The 23,425-nt window shown below is 41.7% G+C and overlaps 2 protein-coding genes and 1 long non-coding RNA gene across 5 annotated transcripts in view; 1 reads left to right on the top strand and 2 right to left on the bottom strand.

The window, feature by feature from the left end:
- TMEM182 (transmembrane protein 182) overlaps positions 1-10,640 on the bottom strand; it is a 224,632-nt gene extending 213,992 nt beyond the window's left edge. For all 3 annotated transcript variants that reach the window (XR_003003084.1, XM_024743658.1, XM_024743659.1), the window contains exon 1: positions 10,475-10,640. The gene's annotated coding sequence lies outside the window, so the exon portion shown is untranslated. The remainder of the gene's footprint in view (positions 1-10,474) is intronic.
- Positions 10,641-10,733: 93 nt separating this feature from the next.
- LOC112398944 (uncharacterized) lies at positions 10,734-21,362 on the top strand. Its single transcript, XR_003003109.1, has 4 exons — positions 10,734-10,928; positions 14,985-15,072; positions 15,683-15,726; positions 21,225-21,362. It is a non-coding gene; the product is annotated as an uncharacterized LOC112398944 (long non-coding RNA).
- Positions 18,966-23,425, bottom strand: part of SLC9A2 (solute carrier family 9 member A2) — an 86,206-nt gene continuing 81,746 nt past the window's right edge. Inside the window, exons 11-12 of the mRNA XM_024743808.1 lie at positions 22,576-22,666; positions 18,966-21,554 (exon numbers count right to left, since the gene is read on the bottom strand). Of these exons, the coding sequence (XP_024599576.1) occupies positions 21,184-21,554; positions 22,576-22,666 (462 nt within the window). The 3' untranslated portion in view covers positions 18,966-21,183. The remainder of the gene's footprint in view (positions 21,555-22,575; positions 22,667-23,425) is intronic.

Here is a 23,425-nt window from a genome sequence, read left to right as displayed (position 1 = left end):
AGTGTCCCATTATGAAGACCTGGAGGAAATTTCTGGATGCTAGAAAAGTGTTGTGTTTCCACAGAGCACTACTGTTATTTTTCATCTTAGAGACACTATACTTGATTCATTTGACAAATGCATATCACTTGCCTGTTCTAAGACAGGGTGCTGTGTCCTAGAACCGTGACAGTGAATAAAATGTGCTCTCTACCCTCAACGAGCTTAATTCTCATGGCACTGAGAGTACTTTTCTTCATTTTGGTACCTGGAAAGCTCAGGGGCAAATGTGCAAAAGGTGATGTCCCAGCTTCCTGCTTCCCTCCCCTACCCTGACTTCCTTAGTTTCCTTTCTGTGTGCCCCTGACTTTCTCTCTCTCACACACATATTTTTAACCTATTATTTTGTATGTGTTTATGTAAGCAGCTTCAAATACTTTTGAGAACATAAAGACTAAACAGTGAAGCAAACAAACATAGACACTTTGTGAAATCAGATATGAGAAGTCACCATGTATCAGTTGCGTTTTGCCATTCTGAAAGATCCATGAATTCTCTGTTCATCCCTGCCTTTTTTCCCGTCATTATGATTATTTCTACTGTCATAATTTCACTTGGCAATCCGCCTGACTTCCTGGAAATAGCATCCCCTTTAGAGTCTCTTGTCATTGAGAGAAATTATGGCAAAAATGTTTTTAATTTTTCAATCTAAAAAATTTATAGTCAACCTTTCAAAATCTTGAGGATACAAAGATCATTAGCATTCCAAGGTGGTGTGGTAAATTTTTTTTTAACAGATTAAATAAAACTTGACAACCAAAGGCTAGATGACCATAGACAATGGAAGGCTTTGCCTATTTTGATTAAATGTCTTTTTATTTAGTTAACTGTGCTTTTTTATCGATAAATACACTAAAACTTAGCAGAAATCCCAAACCATGCTTAATTTGTGAGTGATAAGGAGCAAAATATTTTTTTCTAAGGTCATAATTTCTAATCTTGATATTGTAATAGTCTTAATTATCTCAAAGTATCTAATGAAACTATCTAAACATTCTCCAAAAAAATTAATTCTGGTTCACTTTAGTTTGAAAAAAACACAACAATGGCTCACCATCCAAAAGTGCTGAACAAATGTGTAAACAAATATACAAATCAAACTTTCAGAAAACTGGAGTGGTTTTTTGGAGATTTTCGGGTAGATTCTTTTTTGTCTTAGGATAAAATATTGCAGAACCACAATACTTATCTGCCATTCCAACATCCAAACTTTCTGAAAACCAAAAGCTTTTGGCAAAGCAAACCTGATTGGCACGAGGGCGCACATAAGCTATCGTGTGAATTCTTACGTAGTTGACTTCACAAGCATGAATGTGTTGGATTACAGGGCTCGCCAGGTTCCACGGGGGGTGTTAAGTGATGTACGGTATATGCATGTTGCTACTTTTTCAAAATCCTCAAAATTCTGAGTTCTAAATACACCTGGCCCTCAAGGTTACGTATAAGGTTACATACAAGGTCCTCAAGGTTACATATAAGGGACTGTGGGCCCACAGTCCTAGACACAAGACAATAGACTAAATGATGACCCTAAAATTAATTGTTTTCCCTTTGATCACTATTGAAACAGATTTTTCCTGCCCATGAACCATTACTATATGTCTCTGTGACTCTAATGACCTTTGTAAATCTGTTTTGTGTTACGGTTCTTGGTTCTCGTGTGTCACCCTCCCTGCTACCTCCCCCATCCAACAATAGGACAATAGGACCACAATCTGGAATTTTAAGAGATTATTTTCACAAGCCTTCTCATCTTACACAGAGTACAGGAACAACAAATAAACTCTTTGGGGATGATAAGAGGTTCTGTTTTTGTTTACTGCTACATCCCTAACACCTAGCACAATGCTTTATGTACGTGCTCAGTAAAAACTTAGCTGACCAAGTAGCAATCTTACTGAGTTGAATTAAATTGGGTTGAACATTGCCATCTGCTGGCCACAGTAAAAAATTGCATTCCATGGTCCACTGGTCCACTGGGATTTTTATATAATGCAAATATTGTAGAGCAAGGATTTGCTATTGGGATTTTTATATCACACAAATACTGTAGTGAAAGGATTTTCTATTTTCACAGGATATGATGCTGAACAGCCTTAACTAAGATGGTGCCATCAAAGTACCAAGGTCCTGATAAATAGCTTATGCTGAACACACTGTATCAGGATCCACAGGCTCATTCACTTCATTAATGTGGGCAATTTACACTCCACTAAATTGAGAGCTACTTACACAAGTAACTCAAACAAAGGGAGTTATATTACAAAAATATCTTTCACTTTGTAAAAGTGTCCGATGCCTAGCTCCAAGTTCAATTCCCATAAAGAACTCTTAGTGCACTCAAGTGCATTAACTCTTGAAAGGCACAAAAAACTTGGAACTTATTTTTTTAAAAACCTGCCTTCAATTGCAATCAACACAGAAAAAAACATTTCAGAAACAAAACTGAGGACAAAGGGGAAATTTTCTGATACATGAAAATAGAAATGAAAATTATGTAACCATAGGAATGTATTATATAAAGAAATACACATTTAACGATTATAATTTTGATTTAATTTACTCATCCCTTTGTCTCGTTGTATTTCTTTCTGAGGGTACACGTATATTCCATATACCAGAAGCCTGTGAATGAAAAGGTTCCCCTCTCTGGTCTCCTGGTTGTCAAAGTTGCACACTTGACTTGAGTCTTAAGCTAGAGAAAGACACTTTTATTTATCCTTGGCTCTGGGGATGTTGCCTTCCCCTTAAATACCTTTGCCACTGGGTCTTTCTTTATTTGTAAAGATGAAGATGGACTTTTACATTTCCATTCCTAAGACTTTTCCAAGAAGGGATTTGTGAAAAGCTCAAATGAGCCCCAGGTCTGTGAGCCAGCACAGGTCGACCTCAAAGGAAAGACAATCCAATTCATGAGAGAGTGTGGAAGGCAGGAAGAGACACACCCGTGTGACCTTAGTGCCCCCTGAGGGTCTCGTCCGTCGGGGGAAAGTAGCTGGTGTTGCATTGGTGTGAAATTACAGTCAGAACGCAGGCAGAGGGTCTGATCGCTGCAGGTGCTACAGACTTCTCTTCATGTCCTGCTCAGCCAAGTCCCTTAAGTTCTATTTAATTTAATCACACGTGTGGTAAGGGGTTAAGGGAGGACTTATCAGCATACTCAAATAGCACAAAAGCTAAATAATAAAAAAGACAACAGCGACAAAATAATAACACCCAGCACTCACTTTGTCCTGAGCATTAGTCTAAGAGCTTTGGGCTTATTAAGCCATTTACCCTCCACAACAACCCACTGTGGTAAGTGCTGTGGTTTCCCCCATTTCATCATCGAGAAAATCAAGGCAACTCTGAATCTCTCTATGGCAGAGTTCGTTATTGCGGACTGATTAGTTACTCTTCCCCAAATTCATCTGTTGAATCCCTGACCACCACTGTGACTACATATGGAATCAGGACCCATGAGGAGGCAATTCCGGTTAAATGAGGTTGTAAGGGTGAGGCCTTAACGTGTCACCCCAGAACACAGAGATAAAGTCAAGAGTTAGATGCTCTAGGCAGATCTCAGTTCAGCATCAGTTGTCAAAGAAATACTACAATGGGGAAAAAGCAATAAGGCTTCCATTTCCATCTTGGAGTTTATAGAGAACTGGGAAGAGCATTCTGCCACCTTCTCTGCAAGTAAAAGGTGAGACTAACTTCAAATGCATGACTTTTCTTGAACCCATGGGAGAATCAAGGTCTCAGGTAAACAATCAACCAACTTGTGTTTCTGAGGAAAACTTGTCTTTCTTCTGTGGGAAGAAAAGGGACCCAAGCTTTGGGGAAATGCAGAATGGCAAGCATGTAAGTTCCTAAGAATATTCAGCTAAAAAGTTCTAATGATTTGCATTTCCCTAATAATTAGTGATGCTGAGCATCTTCTCATGTGCCTCTTGGCCATCTGCATGGCTTCCTTGGTGAAATGTCTATTTAGGTCTTCTGCCCATTTTTTAACTGGATTGCTTGTTTTTTTGATATTGAGCTCCATGAGCTGTTTGTATATTTTGGAGATTAATCCTTTGTCTGTTGTTTCATTTGCAAATATTTTCTCCCATTCTGAGGGTTGTCTTTTTGTCTTGTTTATGGTTTCCTTTGCTGTGCAAAGGCTTTTAAGAGTAATTAAGTCCTATTTTGGAATATTACTCAGCCATAAAAAGAAACGAAATTGAGTTATTTGTAGTGAGGTGGATGGACCTAGAGTCTGTCATACAGAGTGAAGTAAGTCAGAAAGAGGAAAACAAATACCATATGCTAATGCATATATATGGAATCTAAAAAAAAAGGTACTGATGAACCTAGTTGCAGGGCAGGAATAAAGAGGCAGACACAGAGAATGGACTTGAGGACATGGGGTGGGAAGGTGAAGCTGGGGCGAAATGAGAGTAGCATCGACATATATACACTACTGAATGTAAAATAGTTGGCTGGTGGGAAGCAGCTGCATAGCACAGGGAGATCGGCTCGGTGCTTTGTGACCACCTAGAGGGGTGGGATAGGGAGGGTGGGAGGGAGGCTCAAGAGAGAGGGGATATGTGTATGTATATAGCTGATTCACTTTGTTGTACAACAGAAACTAACACGGTATTGTGAAGCAGTTGTACTCCAATAAAGATCTATTAAAAAAAAAAGGTCTAATGAATCAATACAGGCCAAGTGTGGTCAGCATGAAGACCCTGCAGGTCCCAATAAAGGAGGATTTGATCAGCTTACTTTTTCTCAACAATCCTTGAGATCCTTTCTCATCTTGGTATTGGCTGGGAGAGCAGAAAAGCAGGCACTGCCAAACCACTGACCTCTCTCCCCTATGGAACAAAAGCCTTAATCTGCATGGGGAAGAGCAACAAAATTGTCACATTAGGGCACTGGTGGAAACCCTCTGTGGCTGAGTAAGACAAGAGGTTAATAAAACAAGAAAGAAAGGGATAGAGGGAGAAAGAAAGGAAGGAAGGAAAGAAGGGAGGGAGGAGAAACTTTCTCCCCCTGAGAGAGAAGCAGGAATGTGCAGAGAGCATGGAGAATTGTAGTGAAACTACTCTGTATGAATCCATAATGGTGGATACAGATCCTGGTACATTTGTCCAAACCCACAGAATATGTAACACCGAGAGTGAACCCTTAAGTAAGCGATGGACTCTGGGGGATATAACTACCAGTCAGTGTAGGTTCCCTGACTATAAAAAACATACCACTGTGGTGCAGGACGCTGATAATCAGGGAGGCTGGGTTTGTGTGTGTGGATACAGAGGATATATGGGAACTCTCTGTATTTCATGCTCAATTTTTCTGTGAACCTAAAACTGTTCTAAATAATAAAGTCTACTAAAAAAAAAACAACCAAAAAAAAACCTCTGTCCCTAAGAGAGGAGCTGGAATATGTGATGCCAGGCCCAGCACTACAGCTGAAAGAGGGATGGGAACATTTGTGAAGGCTGCACCCCCAAGACTCAGGTTCGCAGGGCCCGTCTAAGACAGAGCCTGGCTGAGACACAGTTATCGGAGAATGCTCCCCTCCCCTGCCGGCCACCAACATGCCAACATGGGTCAAGTACAAAAAACAGTGGAATACACCTAGAACTGTAACAGAAATTCGGCACCACGGGCATCAGGTACTGGATAATTCTGTTGTGGAGGGTGGGGTGCTGCCCTATGAGTTGTAGGCTATTCATCAGTATCTCTAGTCTCTATTCACTAGACGCCAGTAGCACACCCCAAATTCAAAGATGTCCCAGGCAGCGCCAAATGTCCCCAGGAGGCAAAATCACCGTAGTTGAGAAACACTGCACTAGAGAAAGGTCAAGCGTATGGTGTCTGGAGGGCAACCACGGCAACAACAAACTACAATCTCAGACCACTCTCGACCAGATTAACACACACCCTCACAGTGAAGGACTGGCAGGAGGCAAAGTGTGTGTATATATATGTAATAGTATAATTTCACTATTACTGTCCTATACAACATGCCAAGCTTTCAACAAAATATTACAGGAATGTGAAAAGCAAGAAAAACCAGTCTGAGTTCTACTTCCAGAATGACAGCCAGGGCAGTTCCACGGATCCATTCCCCGGTGAAACTAGTATAACTCATGAAATCTATTTAAAACATCTGACCATTTAAAGTCTAAGAAAATTGTCCTAAAAGCAAAGAGCAAATGAAGAAACATTTATTCAAAAAAATCTACTTAAATTTTGACAAGAACAGCAAGAGTCCTTTGACATTTTAGCCATGGCCCACTCCCTCCTTATCTCGCAAAATTTACAAAAAATAGTAATTCACAATAGACTACAGGCCTAAATGTAAGAGCTAAAACCATATAACTCTTAGTAGAAAACACGGGTATAAATATTCATGACCATTAATTAGGCAATGGTTTCTTATATGTCACAGCAAAAGCACAGCAATACAAAAATTAGATAAACTGGACATTAGCAAAATAAACTTTTGTTCATTAGTGGACACTATCAAGTAGGTGAAAAAATAACCCTCGACTGGGAGAAAGATTTGCAAAGTATATATATCTGATAAAGGACTCGTATCTAGAATATATAAAGAACTCTTACAACTCAATAATAAAAAGACAAACAACCATTTTAGAAATGGGCAAAGTGTCTGAACAGACATTTCTTCAAAGAAGATATGCAAATGACCCATAAGCACATGAAAAGATGCTCAATATTATCGCCCATCAGGGAAATGTAAATCCACAATCATTAGATAACAAGTGTTGATGAGGATGTCGAGAAATTAGAACACTCATATATTGCCGGTAGAAAACAGTTTGACAGTTCCTCCATGTTTAAACGTAAAGTTACCAAATGACCTAGAAGCTCCACTGTGAGAGAAATGAAAACATATATCTACACAAAAACTTGTACACAAATGTTCATAGCAGCATTATTCATAATATCCAAAAATTGGAAACAACCCAAATGTCCATCAACTAATGAAGGAATAAATAATATGTGGTATAACCACACAATGAATGTTATTTAGCATCCATGCTACCATATGGATGAACTATGAAATCATTATACTAAGAGAAAAAAAGTCACAAAGGAACACATATTACATAATTCCATGCATTCTGAAATATCCAGAATAAGCAAATGTAGAGTCAGAAAGTACATAAGTGGTTACCTAAGCTTTGGAGGGCTGGGGGTTTGGAGGGTTATGCTTAAGATGTGCAGGTTTTCTTTTTGGAGTGATTAAGATATTTGAAAATTGATTTTTGTGATGGTTGCACAATTCTGTAAATATTTTAGAAGTTATTGAATTACACATGTTAAATAGGTTGATTGTGTAGTATGTGAATTATATCTCAGTAATGTTGTTTAAAAAAAAAGAAAGAAAAAACACAGTCTGAAGAGACAAAGCAATCGTCATAACCAAACCCAGATATGACACAGATGTTGAAATTATCACACAATAAAATTAAAATAATTATGATAAATATGTTAAAGATTATGTTGGAAAAGGTAGACAATATTTAAGACCAGATAGGCATCTTCAGCAGAAATGTAAACTGTAAGAAAAAAATCAAATGCAAATTCTAGATATCAAAACACAATAACAGAGATGGTGATTGTCTTTGACAATTTCATCAGCAGACTGAACACAGACAAGGGAAGAATCAGTGAACTTGAAGACAGATCAATAGAAATTATCCCAGCTGAAATATGAAAAGAAAAAAAGAGTGAAAGAAAAAACTAAACAGAACACATCATTCAAGGTCTAATGGGTAATAGCATTAGGTCATGCTACTGCATCACTGGAGTCCCGGAAGTACAAGGCAGAAAATGGGGCAGAGAAGTATCTGAAGAAATATGGCTGAAAATGTTCCTAAATGAGAAACACAGCAAATAACAGATCAAAGAAACTCAGACAGTATAAAGCAGGATTAATACCAAAATAGAAAAAGCACACAAGTAGGCCTATCATATTCAAACTGCTGAATATCAAAGAAAAAGATAAAATCTTAGAGGCAGCCAGAGGGAAAACACAAATTACCTACAGAAGAACACAGCAGACGTATCATCAGATAATATACAAGGATGAAAACAATAGAGTGAAATCTTTTAAGGACTGAATGAAGAAAAAACCCACATCTCACTCTAGAATTCTATACCCTTTAAAAGTAAAGGAAAAAACAAGCCTAGTCATACAATAAAAACAGGGGGAATTCATTGCCAGCACATAAGATAAGAAATGTTAAAAGAAGTTCTTCAGGAAGAAGGAATGTGATATAGATCAGAAAGTTGGTTCTAAACAAAGAAAGTAAAATTGCTCTCCTTCTAGTTTCCTACAGTGGAATCCTGGATTATTGATTTTAGATCTTTTTTCTAACATATGCATTCAATGCTATAAATTTCCAAGTGCCACATTTGTTGCATCTGCCAAGTTTGATAAGTTGTATTTTCACTTTCATTTGGTTGAAAATATTTTTTTTAATTTATCTTGAGAGTGTATCTTTGACTATGCATTATTTAGAACTGTGCTGTTAATCTCCAGATATTTCTGAGTGTTTCAGCTACTTTTCTGTTATCTAGTTTAACTCCATTGGGATCTAGTTCTAGTACATTTTTTTGTAGATTCCTTAGTGTTTTCTACATAGATGACCATGTGGTTTATGAATAGGGACAATTTTACATCTTTCTATCAAATACAGATGTCTTTTATATCTTGTGCTTGCCTACTGCATTCAGCTGGGAAACTGATGAAACTCACTGGGAAGCCACCAGAGGGGTGCCTATGGAAATGGCCAGGAAGTTACTTGCTGGGGCACCTGGGAGGTTCCCCTGGAAAGCAGCTGCGATGCCCACTGAACTTGCCGCCTGTATGGGTGCCACTGAACCTTGCTGGGGGCTAAGGAACACTAAGTGTCTCACATTCTCATGGCTACCACACACAGCACACTAGTCTGGAAGAGAAGCTCCTTCCCCATGCAGTGTCCCTCAGCATGGTCTATTGCCAGAGTTTAACATCATGCCACCTAGCAAAGGAGATACGTTTACAGGGTCCAGCTCCAGGGTCACACAGCAGGGCAATAAGGCGTGTATCTGGAGCTAAGAGCAATAAACTGAAAACTGGCACGGTCCATTCTTCGGTACTCAGCTTCCAAATGCATCCTTCTGTTCACATTTCAATTTTCATAAAACAACTCTATTTTTCCACCTAACACAAGAAAAAAAGTCTCAACGGTCGTTGCACCCATTCTGGCTCTATACATTACTCAATTACTCCTCAGATTCAGTCAGTCTTACTACATTTTCTGTTACCTAAAGACTAAATTGTAAAGTTAGGCTCCAACTGCTTGTATGTAAAATTACACTTGGAAGAAGACAGAAGAAGATTAGCATACGCGAACACCCACATGTATAACAGAGAGAAAATATGCAAAGCTTCTGTACTGGGCCCGGGCCCAAGGTCCTAGCTGATATCTATGGCTTCCTTCTTTTGCTACCTATTTCTTTTTTTTTTTTTTGCCAAGGTTCTTTATCTAAAGGAGAAAACTTTTCTAGAGATTTCAGAAACAGTAGTAATGTTAATGACCTAATTCAAATTGACAACAGCATGACAATTAACATATAAAATTTCATATCTATAGATGAAGCTTGAAACTAAGTGTCCCTTAATCAACTTATTCCTGGAAACAGCTATTATAGGAATAACAAGAGACACTGATTCCAAAACTGAGATTTTTTTTTTCCTACTTATTTCTTCCTTCACTTGCCCTCAGCCTAAACATAAGCTGGTCAGGGGTCTTTACTTCATGCAAGGATGAAACTCTTCCTTCGCGAGTTCAGGAACTGATTTTCCAGAGTTCTATCTTCTTTTGTTTCCATGTTTCTGGAATTTTCCACATAAAGTCCTTCCTCACTCCATCACACATCACACATCACACTCCTCACACATCACCCAATTTCTCCTCGCTAACCAGGCTCCATCACTCCAGCCAGGAGAGGTACCCCTTTTGCTTCCTAACGGGTTGGTAGCACCTGGAGGCCCAAACGTCCATATGACGGCCTCCTCTCCTCTCAGTAGCACCTTTGTTACGCCCCTGGTGGAAGCCCTGCCCTCTTGCGATGGAAAACCTCAAACCCAGGCGGCTCCAACTTGCCTAAAGGACAGCGAATGTTCCAGATATGAGTTCCCGTCGCAGGCCCCAGAGAAAGCGCTCGCGGCTTTTGTAGAATCCTTACAACTCCAGGAGGCTGGTCCACACTATGTCCTCCTGTGTTTCAAGGGGGCAAACCGAAACCGGGAGGGGCCAAAGGAACTTTCTCCAGGTCAGTCACAGCCAACTAGGGCCCTCGGTCCGCGCATCTTCCCACCGAAGCCGGCGCTACCACCTAGGCCCACCCCTACCACTCCTCAGGTGAAGCTCATTATCTCAATTACCTCCAGCCCTCCAATAGCATGGGCGGCGGGCTCTTTATCCCCAGGATACGCAGAGCTTCATTATCACCGTCATAAAACCAGCGCGTCGTGCACACACGTCCACTCCCCGGGCGGGACGCGAACCAGCGGGAACCCGTGCAGACTCCCCCCGCCGCGCCTGCTTAGGAAGCACAGCCCAAGAAGGCCCGCCCGCGGCGTTCAGCTCTGCGCAGGCGCAGCCGCTCGCTTCCGCCTAGGGGCGGGGCCAGCGCCGCGGGCCTGTCGGGTGAGCTCATCCCCCAGCGCGTGTGAGCCTACGGAACGCTGGGGCTGAGGCGGCGTGGCTCCCGACCGGGGCCTGGCCTCGGCGACACCGCGGAAGAAGCCCAGGACAGGGACCCAGGCGGGGGCTCCCGGCCCCGGTACCGTCGGAGCCCAATGCTTCCTGCTTTGTCTCTACCTGGTGGGATTCCTGGTGAGTGCGTGCGGGGTTGGACGCGAAGTGCCGGCTGCGTGCGCGACCTGGAACCCGATCAAGGGTGCTTTTCCTTGCAGCGGTCTGCCTGGTGATGCCTCCCTACCTCTCAGTCCCGCTCTTGCCCCGTAACCCCCTTACCTCTGCACCTGACCACAAATGAGGCCTGACCTTCGCGCCTGCACTGGGTCCAGTTCGCGCCCCCCAATCGCAGCCCCGCTGTTTAAGACGCTCCAGCACCAGCTTCAGGTGTGACTGCGGGAGCGGTAGGAACACACAGGTCCTTTTTACCAAGCCAGGTGGGGAAGTTCTGTTGGTCTTGGGCAGAATTAGATACATTTTCCTTAGGGTTCCTGGTAGACTGGAATGCTTAAAAATGCAAATCACAGTGAATTATACACATCTGCCTTTCGACAAACTGTTTATATATCGCACAAGCCAGGTTCGGTTTTGTTACGACTTGTGTGCGCGTCCTGGTTTAATGACAATTATTAATTTCCCATGTAGAATGGGAAGATTAGAAAACTGAGTGTATGGTAGGGTAAACCATCCAGCCAGCTGGCCCTCCATTTATTCATGGAATTTCTGAAAACCTGTTATGGGGTAGGGGTTATGGAGCTCCAGGAACTGTAATACACATTCCCAACTGGGAAGACCTTGCAGTATTACTAACTGAGCTTGTGTTGGTAATTCCTGTGCCATTATATGCGGGAACCCTACATCTGCCTCTTCACCCCTCTTTCCCCAAGTCTAGGCCTGGTTCAGTTGCCCTGGTTGTGAGCTAATCCGGGTTAGGGCAGCCTTGGGACAAGGACCCAGGAGGATTTCCTCTTTGCTGGGCCTGGGACTTCATCTTGAAGACAAAAGGAGCTGGTCAGGTTTAAGTGTCAATGGGAGAAGGCTGCCTTCTGGGGCCTTGAAGATGGTCCCCAAGGGCACTGGGTCCTGGCAAAGAGGAATTACTGTTTTCTGCCCAGATGCAGGTGAAGAGCACGACTCCCCAGTCTGATGCCTGACTCGAGTTAGGACGCGGTGCTTAGCTAGGAGAGGAGCAGGGAGACAGCCTCCTTACCCATCCTCAGTGCAAGGTGTCCAACAGTCTGTAAAGTTTAATGTTGAGCTAGTAGTTGTTAAGACAACGATGAAAGCATATTCATCAAATCCCTTAGACACAGAACTGTGAGACACCCAGGGAGGGCAACGTTTGTGCCAGGATCTCTGTCTCCAGTTACCGTGGCAGACCCCACCCCAGGCTTAGTGCTTGAGGTCAGAGCCTGGCTCTCCTTCTGATCCCATTTCTTTAATCTTAGTTCAGGCTCAGGATGTGGTGCTTCTTCAGCCTTCCAATCCAGTCACCCAGAATTCAGAACCGTCCACTGTGGGTGGTTCTTCAAGTTTGGAAAGGGAGTTCTGTGTCATTCATGCTTGGGTAGGGGATGGGGACCACCCTAACTCAGATGGTACTGGAATCTGGCTCTGCCAGATGAAGAGGATTTGGACCCTTACCTGGAAAGTCCAGACCAGGGTTCAGAGAGCTTTGGAGACCAACATGACGAGAATGCAAAATAGTTTGAGATTTTTAAAATACATTTGCAGATCATTCACTATGACCTTCCGATACAGATTTAAATATTCCAAGCTTCTCGTATGTTGGCTACATGCTGTGCACATGGTACAGTGTAATCTAGCAAGCCTGACGGAAAGTTTTAATAATTTTAATAATTAGAAAGAAGCATTAGGTCTCTAATATCTTAAGGAGAAAATGTAAGATTTCCCAGAGTTAAAAGAGAATAGGGAATTTTTTAATGGAAAACGTTGTAAACAATTAAAATATATGCCACTTTGGGTATCCTTGAAGAATCTAAAGGCTCTTTGTTAGCTAACATCTAAGGAATATTATACATAATTTAGTTGTTATTTTTAATATACCTAGGGATGTAAAGACCCCTAAGACTTTTAGGAAGATGGTTTCCAATTGGAAGAGGAAAGGAATAAGATGAAAGCATTTGCCAAAATGTTTTGTTTTGAGCTCTTATCTGTTTCCAGGTTTTAATTTGTTCAGGAAGGAAGACTAAGATGACCCTCTAGGTACTTTTTGATTAGCATCCTAAGATGATGCTAAGATCTATGATTGTGGTCCTTTCTTTCCTCCAGATACCCGGAGAGATTTAGATTCCATTTAATCAGCTTTAGTCAGGTGATAATTCTTTTTTTAAAAAAAGATAATCCACTAATCAAGAAATATTTGGGTTCCTACCCTCTAAAGGGTCCTAAAACTTTAGAATGTATTCATCAGATATCACTGAGAGAGGTAGATGTTCCCTGAGAAAGGTTTAAGTGGTCCCCTCTCACCTGATTTCCTTATAAATGGTTATAAGCACGTGACCAGTTGCCAGATTTGAAGTGCACGCAGAAGAGGGTGGTTTTGAAGAAGCTATGGCTTCAGAAGAAGGGAGAAGTTGCCTTTTATAGTCATGGAGAAGTCAATTTTAAAACAGAACTTCCTGAGAGGAAAGAGCTAGCAGCCGGCTAGAAAAAGATAATATTTTTCAGGCTCACTAAGTGTTAAAGTAAGTCTGTTATGAGTTGCTGTTTTCATATTTACCTCCTATAGATTTCAGCCTGACTACTTACAGCTTCCTCTCCCCTTCTTATTTAGAAAAATCATTTGAAATAAATGACAAGTGGTACTGGGAATTTTTTTGGAAAAAAGAATCTTGTTGGACAATTGAGTTTCCTTTTCTGAAAAATCCAGAAAACTCAATAGCTAGCTGATGTATTTTGAGTCTTATAAATCATCAGCAGGCTGATGGGGCAAAGCTGATAGCAAAGCCCAGAAGAAATAGGCTCAGAAACAGAGGAAATTTTAAGTAATCTTAAAATTGAAATAATGAGCCATGGTTCTGGTATTATAAATGTGTCACCTATTTAAGGTCACTGGATATTAAGTATATGGCCATCTAAAGCTGTAACCATGGAAAAGGCCCCTAAGAAGCGTATTTGGAAGTTCGTGTTTCTATGTTAGGTTAATGTACAGCCACCAAGAGAAGGAAGCAAAGGATTAATTGTGGAAGAAAAAAGATATTTCTATTTAACCAGGATTATAGGAAAAGGAATTTGGGTTGAATATAAAGAAAACTCTCTGTGTGTGTGCAAGATGTGTTTGTCCTCTCCTGAACCAGTTGTAGCAGGAAACCAAGTGACAGAGGAAGGAAAAAAAACTTAAAGGAAAAAATGTCTTTCTACTAACTCAAGAGTATTAGCCCAAACGATCAGTACTTACCCCAGAATTGAAGGAAAGAGAACACGTTTCCACTTCTGCTGTGTCAGACCTCCCTCAGCCATCATGTCTCTTAATGTTCATCCCGTTTCTACCACGCAGGTACTGTTATCCCCATTTTTTACAGATGGCAGCACCGACGCTGGTAACATGAAATAACTTTCCAAGGGCACATGCTTAGTAAGTGATGGAGCTGGAATTGAAAACCTCTGACCCCAGGGCCCATGCACCTTCTGTGCCTTAGTGAAGAACGGCAGGCCACCCCCTAGTACACCAGCCTTCTCTCTTCTTTCTGCTGTACTGAGACTTTCCCTTCAGGTCTTACCTCGTCAGGGTATAGACGGCACATGGGTCTCCTTCCTTGACTCCGGGAGGAATATCACATTATTTAACAGGTGCTGCTTTGCTCAGAAATACGCATTATCCCTCCCTCTTGGCTCATTTCATTACTCCCCATTTTTTAAATTTGAGGAATGCATGTAGTGCATGCTCCTTGAATATTAAGGATCAGTGACAAAGAAGCTAAAGTTAAAATGGATTCTCAGGGCGATCCAGGCATTTACAGGTGGCAACTATTTTTACACATTGTATTTGGATTCCTTGATTCCTTGAATTTGATGAGTATAGCTTACTGTAGAATACAATTTTGAGTTCTTGTTTGCTGAAAATTTTATATACTGTGGGGTTTTTAAAATCAGTTTATAATTAGGATCACCACTTTAAAGACACCCAGGCCTCAGTTTCCAATTTGCGTTAATGAGCGTTTTGTTCCTTAGGAGTTGTTTGGTGTTAGCGCGGTCGTCCCTTCGCTGAGCCTTCATGTCAAGTCTTTTGGAGCGAGTCCAACAGTTGCTGGAATAGGAGGTAACCAATCCTGCACATTTTCAGGGCACTGATTTTCCACCCCCCTGAACTGAGTACCTGAAAACACATCAGTCTTTTAGCTAAGTAATATCCAACGGTGAACTGAAAAGGGGATAAAATGAATTTTCAGACTATTTCAAAGTACGACCCTGGAGCAAATGTAGTTCATCTTTTCCTAGACTACGTATGTTCAGAGAGGTCTCCAGGTATAGCATCACCCCCATGCCCCACACCGCCTGTGACGTCACAGGTACTTACTGAGCCTCTCCGGGGAGCTGGTTAGGCATGGGCTCCTGCCTGCGGGAACCTGCAGCCTAATGTTATAGTCATGGAGAAGTCATGACTTCTCGCCTCATGCAGGGTGAGAAGGACTCTCTCAAGGTCCCTAAGGGTGACCTTTGCCTCTAGTCTCTCTCCTGCTTTCCCTCCATTTTATTCTGAAGGCCTTTTACTAAAAATTATATTAATTTACTCTTCCATCTGAAAAATTATTATGGGGTAATTTACTTTTTAAAAATGGTCTTTTTTCCCCTAATGTTTTTCTGTTAATTTCATCCATTTTTGTGATGGGTCTAGCTGATTTTATAGATATCACTTATGTTTTTTACAGGCTCCTCCTGCAGCGTTTTGCAGTTCTTTTCCAGCGCATTGGTGGTAAGTCCTCTTCCACCTGGCAACACATGTTGAAAGTATAACCCTACGCCTCTGAGGCCACCCATCATGGCTGTAGTAAAATAGGGGGTTGAGGTTTACCAAAAAGGAAGTGTGCAGATGGTGAGGACTGGCAGTGCCCTTATTTCAAGAAGGATCCCTCGGTCATCTCTCTCCCTCAGTTGACCTCTGAGAAGACATAGGCCTGAAAAGATTGCGTGGCTGGATCTGAAAGGACTCGCTGAGTCAGAATGAGAGCCCGCTTTTCAAATTGTAACATGTTTTTCCCATGATTCCCTGCCAAATTTGTACTAGGAGAAAAGAATGTAAACAGAAGTTATTACCAGTTTTGTTTGTTTCAGTTAATTGACAGTCATCAAATCCATTCAGATCTTAGGATTCTATTTGAAGTTGGGCCTTTTTGAACTACATGGCTTATCAATTATAAAACTTAAGTGTATAGACGGAGGGGCCACTGGAAGTGGTGGGTTGTACACCGACCGCAGGGGGTAGAAAGATCCAGAGCTGATCTCGCCACTGCCACTTCTCACCACGCAGTAGTTTGCAGTTCAGAACCTGTCACTGATGCGCCCCTTCTTTCCTGCTCCTGTGTGCCCTCCACTGCACCATGCTGGTCCTGAGGCCTCGGCGTCCAGTCATTCGTGCAGTACAAACAGAATGGTCAGTTTTGTCCCAGGGATTGATCAGCTGTGACCTTGGTCTAAATAGCTGGTCTCACAGTGAGTGAACACCATGTACATACAACACTATGTTCCCAAAGAGTGGCTCATGTGTAAAATATATTTTATTATTTGTTTTTGTTAATGAATTTATTTATTTAATTTTGGCTGTGTTGGGTGATCGTTGCTGCGCGCGGGCTCTCTCTAGTTGCGGAGAGCGGGGGCTACCCTTCATTGCAGTGTGCGGGTTTCTCATTGCAGTGGCTTCTCTTGTTGTGGAGCACGGGCTGTAGGTGCGTGGGCATCCGTAGTTGCGGCACATAGGCTCAGTAGTTGTGGCTCATGGGCTCTAGAGCGCAGGCTCAGTAGTTGTGGCTCACGGGGCTTAGTTGCTCCGCGGCGTGTGGGATCTTCCCAGACCAGGGCTCGAACCCGTGTCCCCTGCATTGGCAGGCAGATTCTCAACCACTGCGCCACCAGGGAAGGCCCTGAAACTACTTTAATACTCTTAAAAATTCTTCTTTCACAAATTCCAGCTCTCATGACCCCATTTAGTACAAATGAGAATGGTTTTGATGTATAAATATAAAAGTTGGAATTTCTGGGGCTTTCCTAGTTTCATGTGATGTATCATTTTCTCCATAGTGACTAATTAAACGTTTCCATGTAACTTAATATTTTAAACTTCTGTACGACATTTCACAGAAACCAGGAGAAGCACTCCTTTGTCAGCGTACACACATACAATTTGTTTGGCAGACACTGTAACTGGAGGCCTCGTTTAAATTAGAAATTTAAGTAGAAAAAAAGCCTCATTTAAATTAGAAATTCAGTTACCACTCATACTTATGACTCAGCAGGACCCAATGAAATAAAAAAGGGGGAAAACATTTGAATATTTAATTCAAAGTGTTTCGTTACAGAAGTGAAAATCAGAAAAGTCACCACCAGTATGTCCAGCGTTAAAGTCGGCATCTCACAGAGGGATTTTCTCCACCCTACAATACGAGGATGATGGGTCCCCATAAAACCTCTGTGACAGACTGAGAGGTCCCGAGCCATCCAAAAGAATCAATAGGCCATGCGGGTTGAAACGTGACCATCCATTTACAGTAGCTAGGTTAACTCTGCACACAGAAAAACTCATTCCCTGACCAGACCGGTATGAGAACTACCCACAGTTTATTGACTATTCTTAGAGGTAGTCAAGTAGAATTTTATTTGAAAAAGAATTGTAGAAAACTAGAAATATAAAAGGGATTGGAAATTGATGTGCCAGCAGAACACTGAAAACACTCAACAACTAACTAACCATGTGGGTATTTGGCCACCATCTGCTGACCGACCGTCTGAGGGTGTCAGCCACATGGGGAGTGAATGACATTGGGAAAAATTCCAAAGGGAGCTGTCATTTATCGTGGACGAGAGCTATGGTCCCTGCCAGGCAGCAGGTACCAGCTGGGGCTCTCACTTGCCTTGCAGGTAGGTTGAAGAAAGGACCTGGTTGAAATGTGGGATATAAAATACCAGCAAGCTGGGACTTCCCTGGCGGTCCTGTGGTTAAGACTTTGCCTTCCAACGCAGGGGGTGCGGGTTCAATCCCTGGTCAGGGAGCTAAGATCCCACATGCCTTGCCACCAAAAAACCAAAATATAAAACAGAAGCAATATTGTAAGAAATTCAATAAAGACTAAAAAAAATTGGTTCACATCAAAAAAAAAAAAAAAAAAAAAAAAAACCCAGCAAACTACCCATTTTGCTCTAAGAGTGGAGAAAAAAAAATGAACCAGAAAATCCCAGATCACCAGACAGTTCTGATTCCTGAGCCTGGCTTATTCAAGCTGACGGAGGGAATCAACATTCAGTGTTCAGGCCTCAACAGATAATGTCACAGCTACATCAACTGCACAAAGAAACCCTTCAATCACTCTTGAGAGAGTAAAGTATGCACTTGGAACTAATAAAATATTAGTTCTCATACTTGTTTGTGAAATGCCAGTTTTAACAGTTTTAATGATTTGGGCAATGCAACAGATGCAAAATGTGCTGAGACATGTAACTGCTTCTCGCTTCTTAGGTAAACAAACATGCCTGCCCCCCGCCAGGTAAAACGGTACACCCCGACTCCAAAACTTAGCAAAAGCCGAAGGGAGTTTCACCCTGAAGATTTGCGGGCATATACAGCAAACGCACGTTTCTAAAAAGTGTCAGACTTTGGGGCCAATTTCTAATCGTCTGCTAACTGACAGAACTGCTCCCAATAACCAGCCTTAGCATAATAAGCCCACATATAAAGAAATAAGCCCTGACTTTGTAAATAGTTCAAATCAATTTTTTTGACAACAAATATTAAAGACCCATCAAAATTCCACAATCACAGTGGAACTCTGGCCGGATCAAGTGTTGTTTGAAACAAGGGAATCATTTACAAGGGCAGGGATGTTTCTGTACTGCAGAAATTTAGATTGTTGTGACATTTAGTTAAAGGGTTTCAACTCCATACCCTCTCCTCCTGTAGTGTCTAGAAATTAATAATTTCATAAAAAGAAGGTACAGAGAAAATACTAAAGTCAAATTTCTTTTTCATCGATTTTATCATTCCACAGATAAGGAAAAATTTAAACTGATAATAAAGATAAAATGACGTAAGTGTTCCTTCTTAGAAATTTACACAATGTCATCCAGGTGTTTTACCTGACTTTTAATTGGTGAAAGCTGAATTTGGTCTACGTGCTTAACAAGAAGTATCATGATAAACATTTCCATGTTTTTCTCCTTCTGTTCCAGAACGTTAGACTCCTTCTAATATTTATTAATCTAGGACACCAAGAAAAATCAGGAAATTCATTTTCAAGATCATTTTACATCTCAGTTTCCTTTTCAGATTTCATAAACTGTAACTTAGTCTTCAAACTCTCAAAAATATACATCACATCTCTTGGTGAGTCATAGTCCTATAATGAAAATTCTAAATTAAAAGTCAGTTTTAATTTATTTCCAGCAGATGAAATACATATATATATTTTTATATATAAATATTTCCATTTAAAATTAAGAATTTTGGCACAGGGTCCTAAACTTGCAGTTTTCAAATTACGTCTACACCGCTTTCCACTGATCAACCTGGGAGAGTTTGGGAAAGAAATCGTGCACTTTTTGAACTTGTACCTTGTGTGTTTACCCTTCCCTCTGTCTCATGCCCAACAATCTAGCAGTATTCCAAGATTTTAGAACATGAGAAAAAAAGCTAGAAGACTTACTTCACGTTGGTGGAGGAAGAAGGAAGGGATAAGATTTACGGCTGAGGATTTCTAAGTACCGGATCTTTTTGTTGAATTTATTCATCTTTTTCCAGCAATTGTAGGTGGTCACTTGTCTCCTTTGCTGTATCTCCAATGTGAATCCAAGGGACTACATGAGTGGCTTCATCTCATATCTAAACCCAGAAATTTTGAGTCTTGTTCTAGTCAAGTTTTAAAGAGGGGGTTTTTCTGGGAAGAGTGACAGGCCAATAAAATCTATCGTCTGAGAGATTCCAGTATTAATCTTGAATGATTATGTTCCACTTCTTGTCTTTCTGCTGTACTTTTAAAAAGTACTCAGATGAGTAGAATTCGTTTTTAGATGAAGAATTTGAGCTACTACTTTCTTGAGGGGGGAGAGGTAAGAAATTACAGACTAGTGCAAAAAAAAGAGAACTCCACATTCTCCAAAGTGCTTCCTGCATAAAATTCAAAACCTGAATTCTCACCAATTGGTTAAACATTGGAATATTGTTTATCCCTACTTTTATCTTTGTCTGCTTGGAGCCTCTGTCCTGGATTCAAAGTTCTAGAATGTGCTACAGAAAAGGTCTAAAGCAGGTGGCTGCAGGTGGGCGTGACAGGGGGGGTCTCCTGCATCCTCCTCCCAGTATTGCACAAGAGAAAACCCTGCAGCCAGCTGTGCAGGCGCTGCCCTGGCATCTCCACACCCACCACGTGAGGCCAGACTTCGTCACAAGCTGGCTCTGTGTCTGGCATACAGCATAAGCTGGTGTCACCCACACAGCCCTTCTCTTTGTACCATTTAAACACGACGGGGAGATGGAATCTAGATGTCACCCAAAACACGCGGTAGAACGAGGAACAAATTGAAAACCAGCTGACTCTCATCATTTCATAGGCGCTACAGTCTGGGAGCCAGGCCATGAGGTTCTGCCTAGATGCTCTGGCTGTTGCCATCCTCAGGGGTCTCTGCTCCGTGCCGTACTCTTCCTTAACCAACTGGCGTCAGCTCAGGATCAGGAAACACCTCCACCCTGAGCTGATGCCCCCCATCCTCTAGGAGCTGCCCTGGATGCCATGGAAAGGTGTTCTGAGTATTTTCAGTGCCGTTCACTGAAAAACTAATTACAGATATACATATTTTTTCATAAATAAAATCTGAGGCATACATGTATATATTAAAACTTTCACCAACAAGGGTGTGTTAAAAATTTCAAGTTCTGTCCTTCAAGTTCAATAAAGGCACACGTGGCTTTTTTTTCTTCAGGCTTGCACAGAATACAACTGCTAGCAACAGGTCATATGAGACATTTTATGGGGCTTTTGTTTCTTTGATTTTCTGCTTCTTGGGATAAGCATTTGCCCCATGGATCAAAGGCATGGCTCTACCACCCAAGGACAGTATTTAGATGCATAGAGGGTTGGAAGTGGATTCCCTTGCTGTGTCAGGTTGCTGGGTAACCAGCCACAGCTGGGCAGGGCCGGTCCCCCCAGGTCTGCTTTGGCCGTTTCCATTAAGGCTTCTCAATCCCGAATCGACCTTTCCGGTTTCCAGGTTCTGATGCCCTTCGGACCAGCCTAGGTGGCGCCTTGGGTCGGATGCCTTCGTTCATACGGTCGCCCCGCATGGAGCCAAAGTGACCTTTGGAGAGGAGGGGCTGGCAGAGCACGCCTGGGGCCTGGGGGCCCCCCTCTTTGCTGTGGGCAGCTGGGGAGCTGGAGGGCTGCCCTTGCCTGGAATCAGCATCTACCTCGTTCTTCCATTCCATTTTATAGGCCTGGGGGGCTTTCTTTGAGAACTGTTCTGGCAAGAAGCGCCTGGCTCGGGGCTGTAGGTTGAGGACGGTGGTCCCGACGTCTGGGTCTGAGTCACTGCTGTTGCCACCTGCCAGAGAGCAAAAGAAGGACAGCGTGGGCGGGCCTTTTAGGGAGAAGGTGTTACAGGCGACTGGCCAATACATTTGTGGGTCTGGCACCTGCTGTGCCCTCCCTGGGGCTCTGGGGGTCGGGCAGGGAGGCCAGAGGGCTCACCCCGACTCCAGCTGAGTCCTGGGCGCGTGCATAAGTCCCGCGAGCACGCGTGTCCACAAGTGTGTACTCTTGCTAATTCTGAAGAGCTTCCCATGTGCCAGCCACTGTCCTAAGCACTTTTAAATGCATTAACCTACTGAATCCTCATAACCACCCACTTTACATATGAAGTAACTGAGGTTCAAAAGATATTAGTAAGTGGTGGAGCTGGATGTCAAACTGAGACCACCTGGCGGCAGCTGTGCGCTCACCTGCCCCGTCAGAACGGCCCCAGGGGGCTCAGTTCAGTGTCTGGCACACGGTAAACAGATCAGTAATTAGCTGCTATTATGAAGATTCTTGTCTTGATCTAGGACGTACAATTTCATGCACAGCTTTATTTCCTTTATATTTTCATAAAATGGTCAAAACACCACTATGGCTTGCAATCTACATAAAGATTACCATCAAATGAAGAGATGTTAGCCGTCATGTCAAAGCTTTAATAATTACAGCCAGAAGTCAATTATATAGTTGCCTTTATGAAAATATATTAAAATTATTATGAACATTTAAAGTTAGAAATGTTGTAAGAGTAATAGAATTAAATTTAAACCTTTGAAGACTGACAACTTTCTATTTACCTGTTCATCAGCCACACACGGTGACATCTGCTTTTGCCATATCGAATAGAATCAAATAACTGATTGAATTACGTATAACGTGCACAGAACTCCATTCCAAAAGGATGCAACACTAATGAAAGGTCACCAAATTATTATTATAGATTTGCAAACGACTGAACTCATTGTCCTTAAAAAAGAAGGAAAATTTTTCTATTTTATAAACACTAATAAATAAGTTTAAAGTCTTTTTGCTCCAGCTGTATTCAATACCTGCATTAGAAATATTCTTTTTCTTTTGTAGCTTTTCTGGAAGCTTTGTATTTTTTGGTAAGGATAAATATCGGGAGGTTGAGGTGGAAATCTGTAAAACAAAAAAATAGAAAACCTTGTTTAGATGACACACATGTCATTTATTGTATGTTACGGGCTTAGAATTCTATGTCAAACCTAACCTTGGTGCTAAAAATTAAAATGTTAGCTCTGGATTCCGAAACTACTGGGTGAGGAGCTGTAGGGATGGGGAATAAATTTCCAAGTAATAGTCATTTTATTTAAAATAGGTAAAACCTCTCCTAAAATATCATGGAAATCAGTACTACTAAGAAAAACAAAGTGGGACCCTTAGGAACAAGGTGTGAAAACCACCAGCTTTTCTTAAAGAAAAGCTACAGAAACACCCACTTATGACAGCATTACTAAAAAAGACTTAGAACCTACATGGATAGGGAGGAAGATACATGAAACATGTAGCATGTTTAAGTTGTATTTACTTTCACAAATCTTGAAAATGACAGAACAGAAAGTATTACTATAGCCAACTTGCTGGCATTTCTAAAGCCACAGTCTCTAGTTTCTTTAACTTTTAATCGATGCTGCCACATTTCACATGTAAAAAAAATTATACTATTGTTCACACATAACCGTTTTGGTCTCTGACAGCTCAGCATAGAACATTATTGAGAATGAGATGCACTGCCTGCTATGTCCGATCAATCATTCAGAATATCCTTTTAAAGTAGCTTCCTTATCTATGGCAATGCCCTGGACCAAGTCGAATGCTGAGCATGCAGCCTCTGAAACTCCCCTGACGTGCGCACGCACACACACACACACACACACA

The sequence above is a fragment of the Neophocaena asiaeorientalis genome, unplaced genomic scaffold (genome assembly GCF_003031525.2).
Source record: "Neophocaena asiaeorientalis asiaeorientalis breed wild unplaced genomic scaffold, Neophocaena_asiaeorientalis_V1.1 scaffold114, whole genome shotgun sequence".
Classification (NCBI taxonomy): Eukaryota; Metazoa; Chordata; class Mammalia; order Artiodactyla; family Phocoenidae; genus Neophocaena; species Neophocaena asiaeorientalis.
Note: the sequence above shows the minus strand (reverse complement) of the source record. Positions and strands in the feature narration are given on the sequence as shown.